General features: G+C 40.1%; 2 protein-coding genes across 3 annotated transcripts; both read left to right on the forward strand.

Moving 5' to 3' along the window:
• Window positions 1-9,810: 9,810 nt before the first annotated feature.
• Window positions 9,811-14,049, forward strand: LOC127782779 (BURP domain-containing protein 12). 2 transcript variants are annotated; one of them, XM_052310049.1, is made up of 2 exons: window positions 9,811-13,036; window positions 13,332-14,049. In XM_052310049.1, exon 1 carries the CDS (start codon window positions 9,927-9,929, stop codon window positions 11,805-11,807), a length of 1,881 nt encoding a protein of 626 aa, XP_052166009.1. In that variant the 5' UTR covers window positions 9,811-9,926; the 3' UTR covers window positions 11,808-13,036; window positions 13,332-14,049. The 2 variants fall into 2 exon arrangements, with proteins under 2 accessions (XP_052166009.1, XP_052166008.1); XM_052310048.1 differs by having other exon boundaries at window positions 9,811-12,798; window positions 12,920-14,049.
• A 2,225-nt stretch (window positions 14,050-16,274) lies between these two features.
• LOC127782952 (glutathione S-transferase T3-like) lies at window positions 16,275-18,870 on the forward strand. The gene is made up of 4 exons (XM_052310245.1): window positions 16,275-16,566; window positions 16,874-17,169; window positions 17,550-18,343; window positions 18,434-18,870. Exons 2-3 carry the CDS (start codon window positions 16,882-16,884, stop codon window positions 18,336-18,338), a joined length of 1,077 nt encoding a protein of 358 aa, XP_052166205.1. The 5' UTR covers window positions 16,275-16,566; window positions 16,874-16,881; the 3' UTR covers window positions 18,339-18,343; window positions 18,434-18,870.
• Window positions 18,871-19,111: the final 241 nt, after the last annotated feature.

The following is a 19,111-nucleotide window of genomic DNA, read 5'->3' on the forward strand; positions in this document are numbered from 1 at the left end:
TTGCCAAATTGCATGCCACATTAATCAGTGCAGTATGAGGAGCATAGTAATTAATGTTTTCATTTAATTTATTATGGAGGTATGTTAGCAATTTGTAAACATGAAACATACCGACAATTAATGAAGGCTAGTTTTAAGCATATTTTTTGAGGGGATAACGGCAGGAGCTCTGCCTATTCATTAAAAGGAGGATAGAAGAGTTTGATACAAGTTTTAAGCATATGGATACAAGTCATCATCAATAAGAAAACTTTTCTGGGTCAACCAACTGTCAAAAAATTCAGCAACTTTTCAGGAAGAACGGGAGATCTAGACCCTGTTTAAGACCCTGTTTAGATGGGACTAAGATTTTTAAGTCCATATCACATTGGATGTTTGGACACTAATTATAAATATTAAACGTAGACTATTAATAAAACCCATCCATAATCTTGGGCTAATTCGCGAGACGAATCTATTGAGCCTAATTAATCCACGATTAGCCTATGTGATGCTACAGTAAATATTATCTAATTATGGATTAATTAGGCTTAAAAAATTTGTCTCGCGAATTAGCTTTTATTTATATAATTAGTTTTATAAGTAGTCTATATTTAATACTCTAAATTAGTATCTAAATACGTTGACTAAAGTTAAGTCCCTGGATCTAAACACCACCTTAACTACTTGCTACTTTTTAGTATATTTTAATCCCTCTCATAACTCCTCCTCTGACAAAGTGGCAAAAAGTTACTATTAATTCCGTCTTCTCCATGTTAACAACTTAACATCCATTGGTGTCGAAGGTCAGAACCATTGATCAGCGTACATGCTATGCAGGGAGTATGGCTCTGACCTTCGTGCATATTCCTGAATAAGTTTTGTGGAGGGTTAATTTATAAAACGAGTTTCCCAAATAACAAAAATGCAAAAAATAAAAAAACTCTCTTGATTCACTTGTTTCGTCTATGTTGTTTGTTTTGTTTTTTTTTTTGAGAGGGGTGTGTGTGAAGCGTTTGCCATGCATTCCGAAAATGCTTCTCTTCGAACGTCCAAACAGATAAAAACATCGGACGCCTACGGTCAGCTCAGTCCTTGCTTGCTAATCTCTCCTTTTTCTCTGTTGACGTCAAGAAAATTAACTTTTCATTCTTTCCTCCTCTCTTTAAATATTTTTTTCTCCTAAATTACTTATCCGATCTATGAACCGATCACACCGTTGTATTCGTTGCAATTAAATCTTTACAACAAGATATCACATGATTATATTATGTCAAAAGAAAAACATATGTTTCAAACCGTTAAAACAAAATGTTTCATACGTGATAGTGATATGTTTTAATATGTGTCTTAAGTGTGTTTCACAAAATTCCTGAAACTACCTACTACTACTCTCTCTCCACCTCATGCATGCATACATGCATATATTTTAGCAAGCTTCAAAATGATTTTTCTCTTAAATTACATATTCAATCTAAGATCTGATTACACCATTGTATTCATTGTAATTAAATCTTTACAATAAGATATCGCTTGATTATATTTTGATAAAAGAAAAACATGCAGTTAATACTTGTTGTTTCATGTGTGATAGCAACATGTTTCAACGTGTATCTTCACCATGTTTCATAAAATATTTAAATGTTCCAATTGCTGATTTTTTTTTCACCATATATATAACATAATGTTTTACTTGTTGGTCAACTGCAACATTTGACCATCCGATTTTTTTTAATTTAAAAATGTTTCACCTAATGTACTCATGATGTTTCACTATGCATGAATCAAATGCTGCAGTAAGTTGAAACATCCTTTCGCTATTCGCTGAAACATTATTTTCATATAAGGCGAAACGACGTCTAATAAAACATTTTCGATCTATTTAGTAAAACAATTCTGATATACTTGGTGCAACAGCGTGCAACATTTAAAAATAATTCAATAATAAGCTATTTTTTTTTCATCGGATTATATTCATGTGTGGTCTTGTTTTAAAGATTTAATTGCAACGAATTTAATTGTGCAATCGGATCATGATTTGGATAAATATTTTGAGAGAAAAATAGTTTAAAATTCGTTTGATACATGCATGATGGATGGCTGGTGCACCTGTGCATGGATCGGACGGTTGCGGAGGCGTCTGATTTTTCGTCTCGCGCCGTACGTCCGACGCGTAGCGCTCTCCCATGCATTCACATCATGTAGTGTTGAAATTAATTCCAGCATATTCCAATCTAAATACACAGGCCAAGATATAGTGCATACTACAGGGCTAGAAATTTCACCTGTGGCTAAAGTCTATGCATTCGAGCTACAATTTTTATCTTAAAATATAATAATCTAAAATTAAGTACGATATTTTATAGTACTATGATAAGATATTTTTGTCTTATCTATTTTTAAATTACCATATTTTGAGATGGATGAAGTATATAATTTCCATGCACATGCATCTTTGCAGAGAAAGAGGTCGTCGGAGGTTTAATTAAACATTGACTGGATCGCTTGCACTGTTCGCACTGTTGTCAGTGCCGGGAGATTACTGTGTACAGCTGGTGTCCACATGAACTGTTCCTCTTTTATGGTTTTCACTGCTTCGTTTCCGGTCGGTGTTTGCCGTGCTCTCGCTATCTCTGATGAGGCTCTGAGCAACCGACGTGATTCATGGAAGGGAATTGAAGGTTGGTGAAAGTAGGGGAAAAGGCTACAGTTATATACGTAGAGATCGAAAACCCCAACATCTATCCTTGGGTTGGGGCTGCCTGGTCCTATCGGATAGTATGTTGCTGCCACCTTGGTACTTCCTCCGGTTTCATTTTAATTGACGCTTTGGACAATGACACGCTCTACAAGATATACCTTTAACCTTATTTTTTTATTATAATATGTACAATAAATAAGTACATGTTTACTTTTATTACAGTATTCTGAAAGACAAATCTATATATGTTTTTTTAGTTTCTTTGTACTAAATATTTTTAAAGTTATTGATGGTCAAAGTTATAAAAGTCTAACCTCAACCTGGTCCAAAACGTCAATTAATATAGAACCAGAGGGAGTACATGCTGATAAGCCTAGGGCTGAGAAGAAAAGGGTCAGAACCGAAAAGTTCGAGACTAATGCTGAAAAGATCAAGACTGAGAAATTTAGTCTTAAGCAGTGAAAGAACAAATTTTTTTTTGTTTATTCGGTTAGTCTTCTCGGTTAATCGAGAGATCAAATTAATAAAAAAAAAAGTCCAAATACAACCTACAATGCACTAAGTTCAATATGATTAAACTCTAATTTTCACATCCTACTCTTTCTATGCATGCAATCCAATAAGAGTCTTTACTTAGACATGCTTGCGATTTTTTTTGTGATTTTTGTGTTGAAAATTTCTATGATTTTTTTTGCATATATGAAATTATTGTTGAATTTCAGTCAGGACTGAGACCGAGACCGAATTTGCTGGTCCTGACATTTTTGCATTGAAATTCGGTACCGAACTGACCGGAAGATCGAAGGCCAAGGCTGAAATTTTCGGTCTGACAGAATGCCCACCCCTACTTATCAAGCCAGTCCCGTTGCGAGATATGCGATCGTACAGGTTTAAAAAAAATTAAAACCCTAAACATCGTATCTCAATGTAGACCAATACGTTCCTATATATTCAGATCTTTTCATTCCATTGTTTAAAATATCTCTCTTTCCGCTTCACTAAATAAGATAGAACTAGTTGTTTTTTCTTAACATCGATAAATGTTCGATATTAATCATGACTACATTAAAGAAATACATTCCGTGACAAAGATGTAAGCATACGTTCTAAGCAATAAGGATACAATATATTTTTCCATTTAGTAAGAAAAATCGAATTGCTACAAATTCTTTTACTTAGCCGGATCGCCATATATACAGGTGGTTGAGTTTCTTTGACATAGTTTTGGTTATCATTAGTTGCGAACAACTCTTGCTCGTTTTATAGTTAAACATAGCTAAATAAAGGAGCATTAGATTAATACTAACTTTCCTGACGGGTTGGAAGGTGCATTAGATTCAGCTGCAATGCAGATGAAGTAAAAAGAGAGATCCATTCTAATGTAATTTTTAAATTATCTAAAAAAATGTATTGAAACATAAGGCCTTTTTTATATTTGACACAGGACTTTGTTCGGGATGGCTCTAACCTCAACATTACCACCCTAATTGGGAGCCGAATTTCGATTCAAGAGTAACAAACTTGCGTGTTGAATTTGTCACGCAAGATGTTATGTATTATATATACATAAATGGGTTTAAAAGTCAAAACAAATCTTATCCCCAGACAGTCTTTCAGAAGTTGTGCAACCACTCAATGCAACGCATAGCAAAATCTAAGATTTCCAGCCTCACAAAATAAACCTAAGGTTTGGGAAGATGGAGAGCTCAAGAATTGAAAATTGCTTACTGCCAAAAAAATACAATAACTTATTTTCTGAAATAAACTTGGGCACATAAATATTATTTTTGGAATTATATAGTATATTACAAATAGGCAGTAACCGAGAAACAATATATTGATTTATACCGGAATTAGCAATGTCCTTACTGATAAATAATGTCATTGACTTTTGATGTTTAATCAGTCGTCTTATTAAAAAATTATAAATACGTAAAATGATATAAATCATATTAAAATTTCTACTTAGTATTTTTCTAGAAATTTCCCAGTAAGGCCCGGTTTAGTTTCTAATTTTTTTTTTAAAAAACATCAGATCGAATCTTTGGACACATGCATAAAGTATTAAATATAGATAAAAATAAAATTAATTGTACAGTTTGCATGAAAATCGCGAGATGAATCTTTTGAGCCTCATTAGTCATAAGTGCTACAGTAACCCACATGTGCTAATGACGGCTTAATTTCGCTCAAAAGATTCATCTTGTGGTTTTCAGGCGAGTTATGAAATTAGTTTTTTTATTGGTGTCCGAAAACCCCTTTTAATATCCAATTAAACATCTGATGTGACATCTAAAAATTTTCTTTTCGCTAACTAAACCCACCCTAGGTAGTATGAAACAGAGACTTCGCCTGTCTTTGGCAGGTTACCTGCACACTAGGGAGAGCAAGAAAGTAATAAATGGATTGCTCTTCTTGGCTTCTTTGACTTGTGTCAGCTAGTAGTATTAGTGGAGAAGGGTCACTGAATGCTACCACCTACAGAGGCTACACTTACAAACTTGCAGTACTCTCCTAAAAATAGAGGGGCTGCAGTTTTAGCTAAGGCCATTAGGCACGGTTTTTTTCAGCTTGGAATTATTATAATCCAGTTTATTGGGAGTAAGCTGAAAGAAACAGACAACTTATTAAAGTAGCTTATTATAATCTGGAGTCCAACTTATTATAATCTGATAAGGTCATTTAGGTGAGCTTGTTCCAGATTATTGGGTGAAAAATTACCCACCATGCCACCCCACTCTCTCTTTAGACTTGCAAACCCAATAATCTAGGCTCTAATAATCTACGAAAGAAACAACTAACCGATTATTCTACTACAGATTATAACAATCTAGCTTATAGTAATCTAACTCAATAATCTAGATTATAATAATCCCAATATGAAAGAAACAGGACCTTATATGAGCTAACAGTGCTGTTTATTTGAGCCTGAAAGCCACTATATATGCGATATTATTGGGATGTAATATCGCTGTTCATGTTGCCACACCCTTCTAGTTGGCCAGTACAACCCATGTGCAGAGTTGTCTGTGCCACATCTTGGATGAAAGTTGATAACTATGACTTCAAATGTGATTATTTAATTAAATTTTAACAGTAAAACATCTACTAGGTGTTGTAAACAACAGTAAATTTCATGAAACTACAAATATTTTAACAAACTTATTCAAAATACTACAAATTTAAACCAACCACCCCCTCCCTAGGTATGACAGAACTATATATATTTTATTTTAGTATCGCATTATCACAAAAGTATATATTTAAGTCACAATATTGTAAAATCATATTTAGCGTATAATTTATTAGAGTTCCCTACATGTTTTAAAATTCTTATCATGGCAATAGTGATAGGGATGTATGTTTGTAGTTCCGTCAAATTCAGTATGTAATTTTGTGATGTTTTTTAGAGAGAGTTTTGCATTTTTGTGATGTTTTTTAGAAATAGTTTTGTAATATTGTAGTTTAGCTTTGTAGTTTTTTTATAAATTGTGTTAAATGTGTAGTTTTGATATATAGTTTCTTAAATATGTAATTTTGCAATACTTTTGTCAAAATATATGTACTTTTTTTTTCAAATTTTACTCTAAAGATAAACCTTTTGCTGGCACGATAACTTTGTCATGTTGGAAAAATATAGTTGGGTGGTAAAGTTAGTTTTAGCCATGCCACCATGCATGGAGGCGATAGAAAATGGTGTACCAACATTGAAATTGCCATGGAGACAACAGGGCAAAAATATTAATTAGACAATGGATATTCCATTAAGAAATAGAATACATCCAACCTTTGCATCAACTCTGAATGCACGACAGAAAAAAAAAACAAGATCTAGGACAAACATGAACATATCACACTACCTTGCAGCAAAACATTACCTTAATAACTTAGTTGATAACATAAAGTTTATATACATATACTCCAAAACAACACTTTCAAAAATGATTTGACGCTTGTTCGCCAATGTCATCCAAATTTAAAGCCTAAAAACAACACCTTCAATAACGGAACGATAAACAAGCAAGGGCAATATTGAATATAGTTAATTTTTTTAGTAAAATGCACTAGCGGTCCTTAAACTTGTCAAGAGGTTTCACTTAGGTCCACGAACTTTCAAAGCGCACATCGAGGTCCCTAAACTTGGTTTATTATATCATCCCGGTCCAAAACCGCGTTTGACCGTGGTCATACCTACGTGGCATGCTACGTGGACGATGACATGGAATTTTTTTCAACCTTCTTCCTTCTTCTTTCTCTTTCTTCCTTCTTTTTTCTCGGTGGAGAGAGGCGGCATGAGGGGGAGGGGCCGTCGTGGTGGTGCTTGGCGAGGCGCCGGCCGACCGTCGCGGCGGAGGGAGGGCGACGGAGGCGGGGAAGTCGGCGTGAAGAGGCCGTGGCCGGGGTCGGAGGCCAGCACGTGGCGGCGGCGAGCGCGCGGGGGCGGCGTTGATGGGGGGAGGACAGCTGCGGCGGCGGCCTCCACGCGCCGGTCGGCCGCTGCCTCTCCCCACCTTCTTCGGATCTCAACCGGAGAAAAAAGAAGGAAGGAGGAAAAAAGAAGGAAGAAGAGAGAAAAAAATTCCATGCCATCATCCACGTGGTATGCCATGTAGGCAAGACCTCAGTCAAATGCTACTTTGGACCGGGATGATACAATAAACCAAGTTTAGAGACCTCGATGTGCGTTTTGCACATTCGTGGATCTAAGTGAAACCTCCTGACAAGTTTAAGGACCGCTGGTGCATTTTACTCTATTTTTTTATGTAGAGCTATAATTTACTCAACAATTCAATTTTATATAATAAAAAATGGGGGTACTCAGCATTACATGCATAGTATTGGAGTGAAGTCACAAAATACACGTGTTATTGTTCTAAAGGGTTCAATTGGGTATGATCGAATCCATGCTGATTAAAAATTATACATATATTAGTTTTATGCACGATTATTACTAGTAGCTAGATACTGATAATTAAGAGTAAAGTCCATCACCGGTCCCTAAACTTGTATCGTTGTGTCATCCCGGTCCCTAAACTCGCAAATCAACCGTTCAGGTCCTCAAAATTATTCGACTGTGTCATCCCGGTCCCTAAACTTGCAGACCACTCGTTTAGATCCTCCAACTTATTCAGTTGTGTCACTCCGGTCCCTAAACAGGACGGCCTAAAAACTTTATATTAAAAAATAATTCATAACTTTTTCATGTGAACTCTAATGAAGACAGACTTTATATCAAAATTATAGCCCTCGGTGCGACCTACAACTTTGTAGTTGAAAAGTTTTGGAATTAAAACTGTTTAGGGTCCCAAAATATTGTTGCATGCTTATAGATTTTGAAATTTTAATTTTAAAATTACATTTTGGGACAAAAAATGACTTAGAATAAAAAAAAATTAACTACAAAGTTAATCGCGTCGAGGGCTACAAGCTTGATATAAAGTTTGTCTTCATTAGAATTCACATGAAAAAGTTATGAATTATTTTTAAATATAAAGTCTTTAGACCGTCTTATTTCACCCAGATGATATTCAAATCCAAGTTTAGGGACTGGGGTGACACAACTGAACAAGTTGGAGGACCTAAACGATTGATCTTCAAGTTTAGGGACCGGGATGACACAGTCGAACAAGTTTGAGGACCTGAACGGTCGATTTGCGAGTTTAGGAACCGGGATGACACAGCGGTATAAGTTTAGAGACCGGTGATAGACTTTACTGGATAAGATAATTAATAAGAGACTACGAAATCCATAACTAGCAAAATAACATTCTCTAACATATAAATCACTGACAAACCAACATACCCTTTAATTTGGTTAAACATTCGAAACTTTGAGACATATAGTTTCTCAAATACTTTGTTTTCTACGAAAAAGTTATGCCTACTAGGATAAAATTAAATTGAATTAAATTAAAGGTTAAGTTTCACAAGTTTGACTAAATTTTATGACTGGACTGAAAAGAGTAAGATGGTAAAGTTTCGTAAAGCACATGTATATACAGACAATGTAATGTGATGGTATGAATCGCCGCCGGAAACCAACAGTCAATTTCCTGGAGAAAATGCACAAAATACCAGCAAAACAGCACCACTACAAACTGACAACGAGTGAGGAAAAAAAAAAGAGAAAGAACAGAATTAAGTTAAACATATAAGGCTGAGTAAAACAGAAAGGTACGAACTGTCGATGAGTACATGCTAAAAATAAAGAAGAAATCAAATAAGTTCGTGACCACTAGATGGAAAATAAAAAAAAAATAGAGGGCTTTCCTCCAGTCAATAGGCTACTTTCTTTTCTGATTAATATGTAGATTTATCTCGGTTTCTATTACCACGTATTTCAAACTATTAAACGGTGCATTTTGTATGGACACTTTCTATACATATGTTGATTTAAAATATTAGATATAACTATTTTTCGAGTTTAAAATAATTAAAACTCAATTAATCATATACCAACAACTTTCTTGTTTTACGTGGACAGTAATAAAAGTCTCTTTCTTCAAAATGGAGGAATTTTGTGCGATTTTGATGATATTTATGCTAAATCTTAGTACTGAACATGAACACGAATCATCATGGACATCATACGGCAAATAATTTCTTCTGTGATATTTTTTTTAAGTTGGTGGTTGTTTAGCAAACCCCAAGTCCAAATTTTACAGCCTCATCATTTCATTTATATTGATTATAAATGAAATGTCTTATTAGCGATTGAAAAATAATTTATAGACAAACATTTTATATACATGTTCTTAGCGATTTAAAAGTATGTTGAAAAATAAACAATGATAAAAAAGCTTTAAAATCAACTATAAGTTTTAAGATTTAAATATTCGCTTGTACTTGTAAGGTGAAGGCTAAACGATGCGGTTGTTAAAGGTAGCGAGAAAAAAAAACATCCAAATTCCAGATGGTCCCTCCCAAATTCCGAATGGACCTGCTCCGAAATCCAAAATTCCCAACTCAAAATGGATCCAGAAGCTTTCCCAAATGGCCCCAAATATTTTCCGAACTCCAAATGAACCCAAAAATCCAAATGGCCCCCAAAATTTCCTTTTTCCAAATTCCAGCAAATGGCCCCCAAAAATAGTTGCCATCCTGGAACTCCCTCTCCCTTCCAAAGAAAGTCACGTTCACACACACTCTCGCCCATCTCCTTCTCTCACTCCACTCCACTCTATTAATCTCTCCTCTTCCAAATCCCCTCTCCTCCCCCCCAAATCTGCACCACCGCCGCGCCGCAATGGCGTCTCCTCCCCACCTCCCCCTCCTCCTCCTCCTCGTCGTCGTCTGCAATGCCGCCGGCGGCGACGGTGCCAGGGTGAACCCGTTCACGGCGAAGGCGGCGTTCATCCGGTACTGGAACCGGCGGGTGCCCAACAACCGCCCCCACCCGGCCTTCTTCGTCGCCAAGCTCTCCCCGCTCCAGGCCGCCGACGCCGCCTCCTTCGCCGCCGCGCTCCCGCGGCTTCTCCCGCCGCTCTGCGCCAGGGCCGCCCTGCTCTGCCCCTCCGCCTCCGACACCGAGACGGCCGCCTCCCTCGCCGTCGGCGGCGGCGGAGGTGGTGGGCCGTTTAAGGGGTATAGTAATGCCAACTTCACCAACTACGGCAGCGGCGGCGTGGGCGGTGCCGACGGGTTCAGCGCCTACTCCCCCGACCTCAACGTCGTCGGCGACTCGTTCCGGCGGTACGGCCGCGACTCGACGCGGAGGGTGGACACGTTCGCCAGCTACGAGGCGGAGGGGAACGTGGTCACCGCCAACTTCACCTCCTACGCCGGCGCCGCCACGGGCGGGTCGGGCTCATTCTCCGCCTACGCCGCCGACACCAACGTGCCGGACTCCACCTTCACCAACTACGACGCCGAGGCCAACGGCCGCCGCCGCGAGTTCACCTCCTACTCCCAGGAGGCCAACCACGGGTCGAACACCTTCGCCGGCTACGGCAAGAACGGCAACGGCCTCAGGGAGACCTTCACCACCTACGGCAACGACTCCAACGTCATCGCCTCCGGCTTCACCAACTACGGCGAGTCCGGCAACGGCGCCACCGACACCTTCACCGCCTACGGCAAAGAGGGGAACGTCCCCGACAACACCTTCCGGAGCTACGGCGCCGGCGGCAATGCCGGCGTCGACACCTTCAAGGGCTACCGCTCCGAGTCCAATGTCGGCGACGACAGCTTCGCCTCCTACGCCAAGGGCGCCAACGGCAACGCCGCCGAGTTCCAGAACTATGGCGGCTCATTCAACCCCGGCACCGTCACCTTCAAAGGCTACGGCGAAGGGAGCAACCCCAATCACCACATTGGCTTCAAGGAGTATGCCGGGAGCAACAATTCATTCAAGGGGTATGCCAAGTCCGGCGTCGATTTCAAGGAGTACCACAACACGTCGTCGGCAGACGCGGCGACGACGATGTCATTGGAGGCGGTGTCGTCCGGCCACCAGCATTTGAAGTGGTCGCCGGAGCCAGGGAAGTTCTTTAGGGAGACGGAGCTGGTGTCCGGGAACACAATGCCGATGCCTGACATCAAGGACAAGATGCCACCCAGGGCATTCCTACCAAGGGACATTGCCAAGAAGATACCATTCAAGCCGAATGCGGTGTCGGAGGTGTTCGGGGTGCCGTTGGACACTGCAATGGGGAAGGCGGTCACGTCCACGGTGGCTGAGTGCGAGCGAGCGCCGAGCCGGGGTGAGACCAAGCGGTGTGCAACCTCAGCTGAGGACATTGTGGACTTTGCCGTGGAGATGCTAGGCAATGACATTGTTGTGCGCAGCACGGCCTCCACGGCTGGAAGTGGCGGGCAAATCAGGCTCGGCAATGTTACCGGTGTTGATGGTGGCAAGGTGACCTGGTCTGTATCGTGTCACCAGAGCTTGTTCCCGTATCTGGTGTACTACTGCCACTCGGTGCCGAAGGTGCGGGTGTATGAGGCCGATATCATGGCTGCCGACTCCGATCAGAAGATCAATCATGGGGTGGCAATTTGTCACCTCGATACTTCTGATTGGAGCCCAACCCATGGAGCGTTCATCGCGCTTGGTGGAAAACCCGGTGAGGTTGAGGTTTGTCACTGGATCTTCGAGGGTGACATGACATGGACAGTCGCGGATTAATGCGATCAAAACCATCTTATTAACCGGTCAATCTTCCTCTTGCCAAACTAAGAAGAGTTCTTTTTCCTATGCTTGATTTTTCTTCTTTTGCAACCATAAGGGTTTAAGAATTGTGCAATGTGTGTAGGAGAAAAGTGCTGGTTCATCACCAAATGTAAACAGTATATCCCGGAAATTTGGGGGAGTTGTGCGTAATTTGATTGTCTTGATCAAATTGCATTCGTTGTGGTAAAACAAAAGGAGTGGTTCAAAAGTTTGGTCAAATTTCCTACTTAAAGTGCTGTGCTGGCAGTAGGTTGTGTCATTGTCCAAGCTATGTAGCACATCAGATGCAAATAGTTTACATCATGGTCTCAAAAGAGTAACTATAAAGTGTCAACTTGTAACTGAAGCTACATGGTTTGGATTTGGGTGGCTTTTGCATGGACCATCCTCCAATGTTCCAATGATCAAAAGGAACAGAAAGTGAAAAAATAAAAATAAAAACAGTGATAGCACCAGTTCTTTTTTTTTCTTCCTCCCCTGTGAAGCTGAAAAAAAAGGAGTGGTACTGGATTCTTAGTCAGATTGACATATCTAAAGGAATGTAATCCCCTAGTGATCCAATCCAATAATGATCAACTCAAAGCATGTATGTTGCAATGTCATTTTCTCTTGAGAATCTTGAGAAAATGACCCTCTTGGATTTGCAGTACTCATGCTCTTTAGTTGTAATCAACAACTAGTAATCTGTTTCTTCCTTGTGATAGGTGACTGGATTTGGACACAATGCAGGGCTCCTGATTCCTAAGCCCTGCATGCTCATGCTCATGCGTGTTCTCCTGGAGAAGAGAGCTTGTGCACTAAAATACAATGGCTCTTTGTCAGAGCTCATGAGATGATTGCTGCCTTGCTCATTGTTGCCTAGTGCATCTGCACTGATAATCTAATCAGGATGGCCTTTGCATTGGCCTTCTACAAATCGCAAGTGGTCTAAGTGTTGGGTTGACAGGTTGTTATTACTACTACTCAACAAGACCAACCGTGTCCCCGTGATAGCTACTTATTAAGTTGATGCTGCTCTATGGCCTTGCAATCACGAGCCTCAGGCTTAATGCTGTTATAATATTCAGGTTACTGGAGTTGGGTCATGCTGGCTATTGACTGGAGTTGGGTCACTCTGGTCTCAACAAGATCCCCTGATGTATTCTGGAGGCTGTTCTGAAGTAAACAAGGTGCATCTTCTGAATGTAAGTGGAGTACTTTCTAGGCGAGTTTGGTTGCAAATATGCTCTCTGATCTAGGTTTTTTCTTTTTGCACTGCGGAAACTAGTTACAAATTACAGATGGGTATGTACTATGTACATCAGCCCTGAAACTATTTACCAATTTCTTGTAAAGTAAAACAACTATATATTCCTATTAATTTTTTTTTGACCTCCCTCTGTAAGATTTCTGAAGATGCCAAATTGCTCATCTTAGGCTCTAGGTAAAAGAAAAATCTAAAAGGATAATATAAGGATCTTATTCGATACGATGTTTCAGGACAACTCAACACATGCAAGGAATCAAAAAATCCTCATTCCGTTATGACGCATTTGACATCCGCATAAAGTTCATGATCATATTCCACTACATTGTCAACTTGGATGATCCAAACCCTGCTAGTGGATATGAGTCATACCACACCTTGTGCAGGGTATCCAGCATTCCCAAAGGGCCTGGACTGGAGGGCCCTATGAACAGTAATAAATGCAAGAGAGAAATGTTCCATCCTTTATGAGGTAGACATGCATTGTCATTTGGGGGAACAATAGTACAGCAGGGTGACTGGGTGAGACTCTTGAGAGAGGGAGGAGAGGACTCATCCATGGCTGGCTGGTAACTGGTGAGCATTTTGGAGGTCAAGGAGCTGGCAAGATTTAATGGCCAGAGTGTAATGCATCACATGAAGAAGAAGAAGAGGATCAAATTGGGGGACTGACTCAAAGATAAGGGCCTCTGATTTGCCAATTGCTAGTACTATAAAGCCTCTCCATTTCTCCAACCTCACAAGAGAAGAGTCAATGATGATCCCATTGAAATCCTTTTGTTTCTGTCTATTGTGTGTGTGTGGTGATGATGGAAGCTGCTCCTGGCTCACACTAGGGTTGTCTAGGAGAGGTATCAAGGAGTGAGTGGGCAAGTTTGGTGAAGGACTTTAGGGCATTTCTAGCCATGATCTCATGAATGATTCATCAATGAGAGGAAAACACTTTTGTTATCTGAAAATCTTTGTGAGTGTCTGGTGCTGATAATTGCAATACTGAAAACTGAAACATTGCCATGCACACCACAAGCTGTGGTCACACCATCACACCCTGTACAGCAAGTGTTTTTTCTTCTGAAAGAAAACCACTAGCATGACAAAACAATAATGATTTCTTGCTTCAGAACAAATAACAACTAGCAGTTTCCTACCTTCTAGCTAGGATCATTCTTCCCTTAAAACTTTTACCTTTTTTCTTCTGCAATCATATGGCTTGGTGCCAATCACAGAAGAAAGATAAGGCATGCCAATTTCAGAGCCTGTAAAATCCTATCTGAGACTCTATTATCAATTGTGTGAAGCCAATTTACCTTGACAACTTTTGTGAAATTGGGACTATCATTACAGCAATTATATGGTTTGGTGCCAATCAAAGAAGAAAGATAATGAATGCAATGCACATGGATCTGTCTGTAATTCTTAATCTCTTTAACTGAATGTTCACGCATGCTGTTATTGTAACTTTCTCCATTAGCAGTGAAACATGATGTACATCAATAATGAGATAGAATACGACTTCTTCCAATGCTGCACTTGGTGAAAAATAGTGTCACGCTAGATCTGGCAATTAGCACAGCATGTTCATACAAATGTGCCGATCTTTAAATAATGAAGCCTATCACTAGCATGGTCGTATGGTAGCAAGGTAGGCTCATGCAACTTTTAGGGATATATTCTGTCTCACTTACACTAGAGCCACTAACAACTGAATAATCTTCTCAATAAATCAAGCAAACTGCATAAGTGCAAAAGCTTGTTTTGGAGCTTCCTTAGTAGGTTGCTAACACACAAGGCAAAGTGATCAAAGAAAGAACAAAAGAAAGAGGCTTAGCACTAAAGGTGAATTTGTTCTTTCACCGAGCTTCCGACAAAAGCTGAGCAAATTTCAAGATCTCATGGCTACTTCGCTAATTAAATGCTCACCATGTCATGCTCTTAGCTATAAGTAAAATCTGACCCAAGGAAAGAGATTGTATTCTTCCATTGCTTAAAAGTTGAATGATATTGGTTTGAAGATAGATAAATAATATTAAAGGAAATTTGCCACCTTGCAGTGGTCACAATCTAAGTCAGCACAGGTCATCCTGACGTCATGCTAGATGACAAATCTCTCAGGGTAATTTGTCTTCTTGTCATAGTGCCAAAGATTTGATCATCACATAACACATTTTAACTCAAATTTCTTTCTAGAAATCTGAAAATTATATTATATGATGTTGATAGGTCACATTAACTTTTAAGATTGAGAAAAATTTACATTACAAAATGTGATACTTTTCTAGGACTGTTTGAATCTCCTGAAGATGAAGATTAAGTGTTTCATGCAAAACGATGTGGTAATAACGTGTGCTTATTGAGTTTTAATTATTACAAACTTGAAAAATGGATCAATATGATATTTTAGAACAACTTTCATATAGAAAGTTTTTGCACAAAACGCACCGTTTAGCAGTTTGAAATACGTGCCACGAAAATCAAAAACTTCATCAAGTGTTTGTAGTGGAAACGAACGGGGCCTGAGTTTATTTTTTTCTTAGGGTTTCTTCAGAACATAGGATTGTAAAACCTTAAGAACAGAAAAAATCACAAGAATAGAATAGGAATGCATGTATAAATATAGAGGGTTGAAAAACACAGGCATTCTTTAGATGGGATTGTAAAACATGTGTTTGGGCCAGGCATTGAAAAACTGTAGGAAATGAAACAAAGAGATCCAAGCGGATGTAAATTTTCCTTTTATTTCTCAGTAGAATCCACAGGAAACTAAAATTTTCCTTTGGTTTTACTTTAACGGTGCTATAGTCACCGAATCCAAAACCTCCATTTTCTTTTGTTTTTGTTTCGATCCAAATGAGCCCTTATCCTGGTTCCTGAATGACTTTCCAATCCTATGACACTTAAATTCCAAAGTCAGAAAGAATCTTAATTGAGGTTTGCCAGTCTTTGGTCAGCTTTGTGCTCTCAACTCTGGAGGCATACTGATTGATCCTTTTACAGACAACACAAAAGGAACGGCATAGTTTTGATGCAAAACCTGTGTTTGTTCCAGCTCCACTTTGCAATCCTGACCAAGAAAAGCCATAAACATCCTCAATGGATTCTGAAAGCAAAAGCAGACACTACCATATGCTTTGCTTCCTCATGCCTCCTGCTTAGGCCATGTTTAATGCGGGTCTTGGAGGCGTGTCCCTAGCGACTGCCGTCCAACGCCGTTAGAAGTTTTGGCCCGAGCCGTCCCCTGGCGATGCCGCGCGCGTCCCAGCTGGGAGACGCGTCCCTCGCTCGCTTTTTGCAGGGGCGCGGAGCGGAGGGACGCGCTGGCGCAGGCCCGGCTCAGGGACACCGAGCCCTCAGCGAAAAATTCCCCTCTTCACCCCTCTTCACCCCTCACAAATATCCCACTCCCACCTCTCGTTCTCCTCCATCTCCCGCCTCTCCCTCTCATCCATCTCCCGCCTCACGTCGGCTAGGGTAAGCACCGAAACCCTAGCTGTCCCTGCATACTTTTCCTTTTTCTTTTGTTGCATTTTTGTTCTTGTTTGCTCTTTTCATTGGTTATTTTCTTGCCGGATTTGGTATTTGTGCTGATTTACTTGGTGATTTGAATGGATTTGTTGTTTCTGCTAATTTAGTTGTCCATTTTTTATGGATTTGTTTTTTTGGTGATGGATCTACTGTTCTTGCTCATTTTCTTGGTGTTTTTGGTGATGGATATGATGTTCTTGGAGATTTTCTTGCTGTTTTTTTTTATGGATTTGGTTTTCTCTATGTATGGCAGGTGCTCTCATGGATCCCGACCGTGCATACTACTCTTTCTTGGAAGACTCAGAGGTAGCGCACCCATTTGGTCAATCAAGGAGCCAAGTCGACCTCCATCATCGCCAGGACGATTTCCCCTATGCTCATGCTGAGTTCCCCGCCTTCTCTACACAGCAACCAACAGATGGAGCCAGCAATGGTGGCCTGAGATCGGCCTCCCGAGCTGGGACGCGCCACCGTGTGCAGGCCAATCCGGTCGGCGAAGATGATGGAAGGGGCAGGATGTACTACACTCGTGATGAGGACCTACGCCTGGTAAGCACCTATGTTTTTTATGAAAATCCAAAGTTTGATGTCAGATTTGTCATGTCTGTGTTATACCTAGTAAAAAGGATTGTTGCAGTAGTCATGTGTAGGAAATATTGATGCTTTTTGGGTAGGGTATGACACTTATTAATGGATGATGTACTCTGAACGATTGATGGTATGCCTAGCTTGTGGTTGAAATACTCTGTGTTGGCTCAAAGTGTCGGTTAATTTATGGCTAGGCTGTGATTGAACATGTGTATTGTAGATATATCTCAGTTGGTGAAGTTTTGATGTGTCCGATATTTTAAGTATGATGACATAAATTTGATTGCTTATGGATGATCTATATTAAACTATTGGTGTCAATCATTTTTGATGGTATGCAGGTGAGTGCTTGGCTATTCCACTCTACAGATCCAATTGAGGGGAATAGCAGGAAAGGTGACACATATTGGAGACAAGTGACAGCTACATACAACTCAACCACAGAGGATGACAGGAAAAGGGACCCCAAACACCTCAAGGGACATTGGCACAAGACCACCAGGAAGATCTCAGCTTTCAATGGCATCTATATCCAGCTGAGGGATAATTATGAAAGTGGAAGGAGTGAGGAAATGTTGATGGAGCAAGCTCTGGAGATGTACAGGTCAAGAGTGGGGCAACCCTTCACTCTTGTGTACTGGTGGAAGGCTGTGTGTGATTCCCCCAAGTGGAATGCTCATATATCTCTACTTGGACGTGGCCCTAGGAAGATTGCTGCTGAGTTTGATGTCAATGCAGCACCTATTGAGGAGCATGAAGAACAACCAAGGCCAATGGGAATCAAGAGGGCAAAGAAGGCCAAGCAAGCTGGAATATCATTGGAGGTCAAAGATTTGGTCAAGTCTTTGGTAGATGCAAAGGCTAGGCAGGATGAAGAGACAAGTGCAATGAAGGAGTTTCAGCAAAAGCTTTCCGAGGAGAAAACCCAAACAGCTAACATTCTGCTCCTAGCTGCTCAGGAGAAGACAAAGGCTAAGTTGATTGAACAACAAACTAAGTTGTTGGAGAAGTTCACTGAGATGATTGCTGTGGACACATCTTGCATGGAGCCATGGGCTAGAGAGGCTCACATCAGAGCTTGCACCCACATGTCAGACCAGCTATGGGGCAAGGGACCATCTATGCAGTGATATGGGTAAGTACATGCACATCTGTTTAAATGAGTCACATGCAAGAATTCATTTCAGTGTACTAATGGCTGTTCAATTTTGGTGGTTCGATGCAGGTCGGTAATATGTGAAGTTTTTTGGCTGTGGTAGGCACCATTTTGGAGGTTGTGATTGAGTTAAGTCTTTTGGTGTGGTCACATGGATAGGTGGCTGACACAACATGTGATGGCTGCGGTGGAATTTACTTGCCTAAATGGGTTACTTGTAGATGAGAAGTGATGGAGTTACTTGTCTAAATGGGTTACTTGTAGATGAGATGTGATGGAGTTACTTCGAGATGAAGTAGTTGACATATGACATAGTAGTTTCTTTTGGGCTTTTATGACTAGAGATACATGTCAGGGTTACATGTAATTGGAGATGTTGCTTTTATTTATGTCTTATTAGAGATTTCAAGGCCACTGTACTTTGGTGGGGCTTGACATTTATGTAATACATGTTTAAAGACTAGACCTTCTATATATTGAACCTATGTGGCCTATGCTTGGCTGGGTTGGATATTGGGTTTTCTGCTCGGCTGTGTTGGAGATTGGGTTTCCTGGGATTAATATTGTCTCTGTGCCTATATTGTCTTATGCTTGGCTGTGATCTGTGAAGGTATTGTCAATGAATCTCAATTTATTTTGTACTTATGATGTGTTTGAGTTTTGTAAAACCATGGTTATGTTGTGATCTGAATTTATTTTTCAATGGATGATGTAATTAGTAGAAGTTGATTTCTTGAGTGAACTTGA

The sequence above is a fragment of the Oryza glaberrima genome, chromosome 8, assembly GCF_000147395.1.
Source record: "Oryza glaberrima chromosome 8, OglaRS2, whole genome shotgun sequence".
Taxonomy (NCBI): domain Eukaryota; kingdom Viridiplantae; phylum Streptophyta; class Magnoliopsida; order Poales; family Poaceae; genus Oryza; species Oryza glaberrima.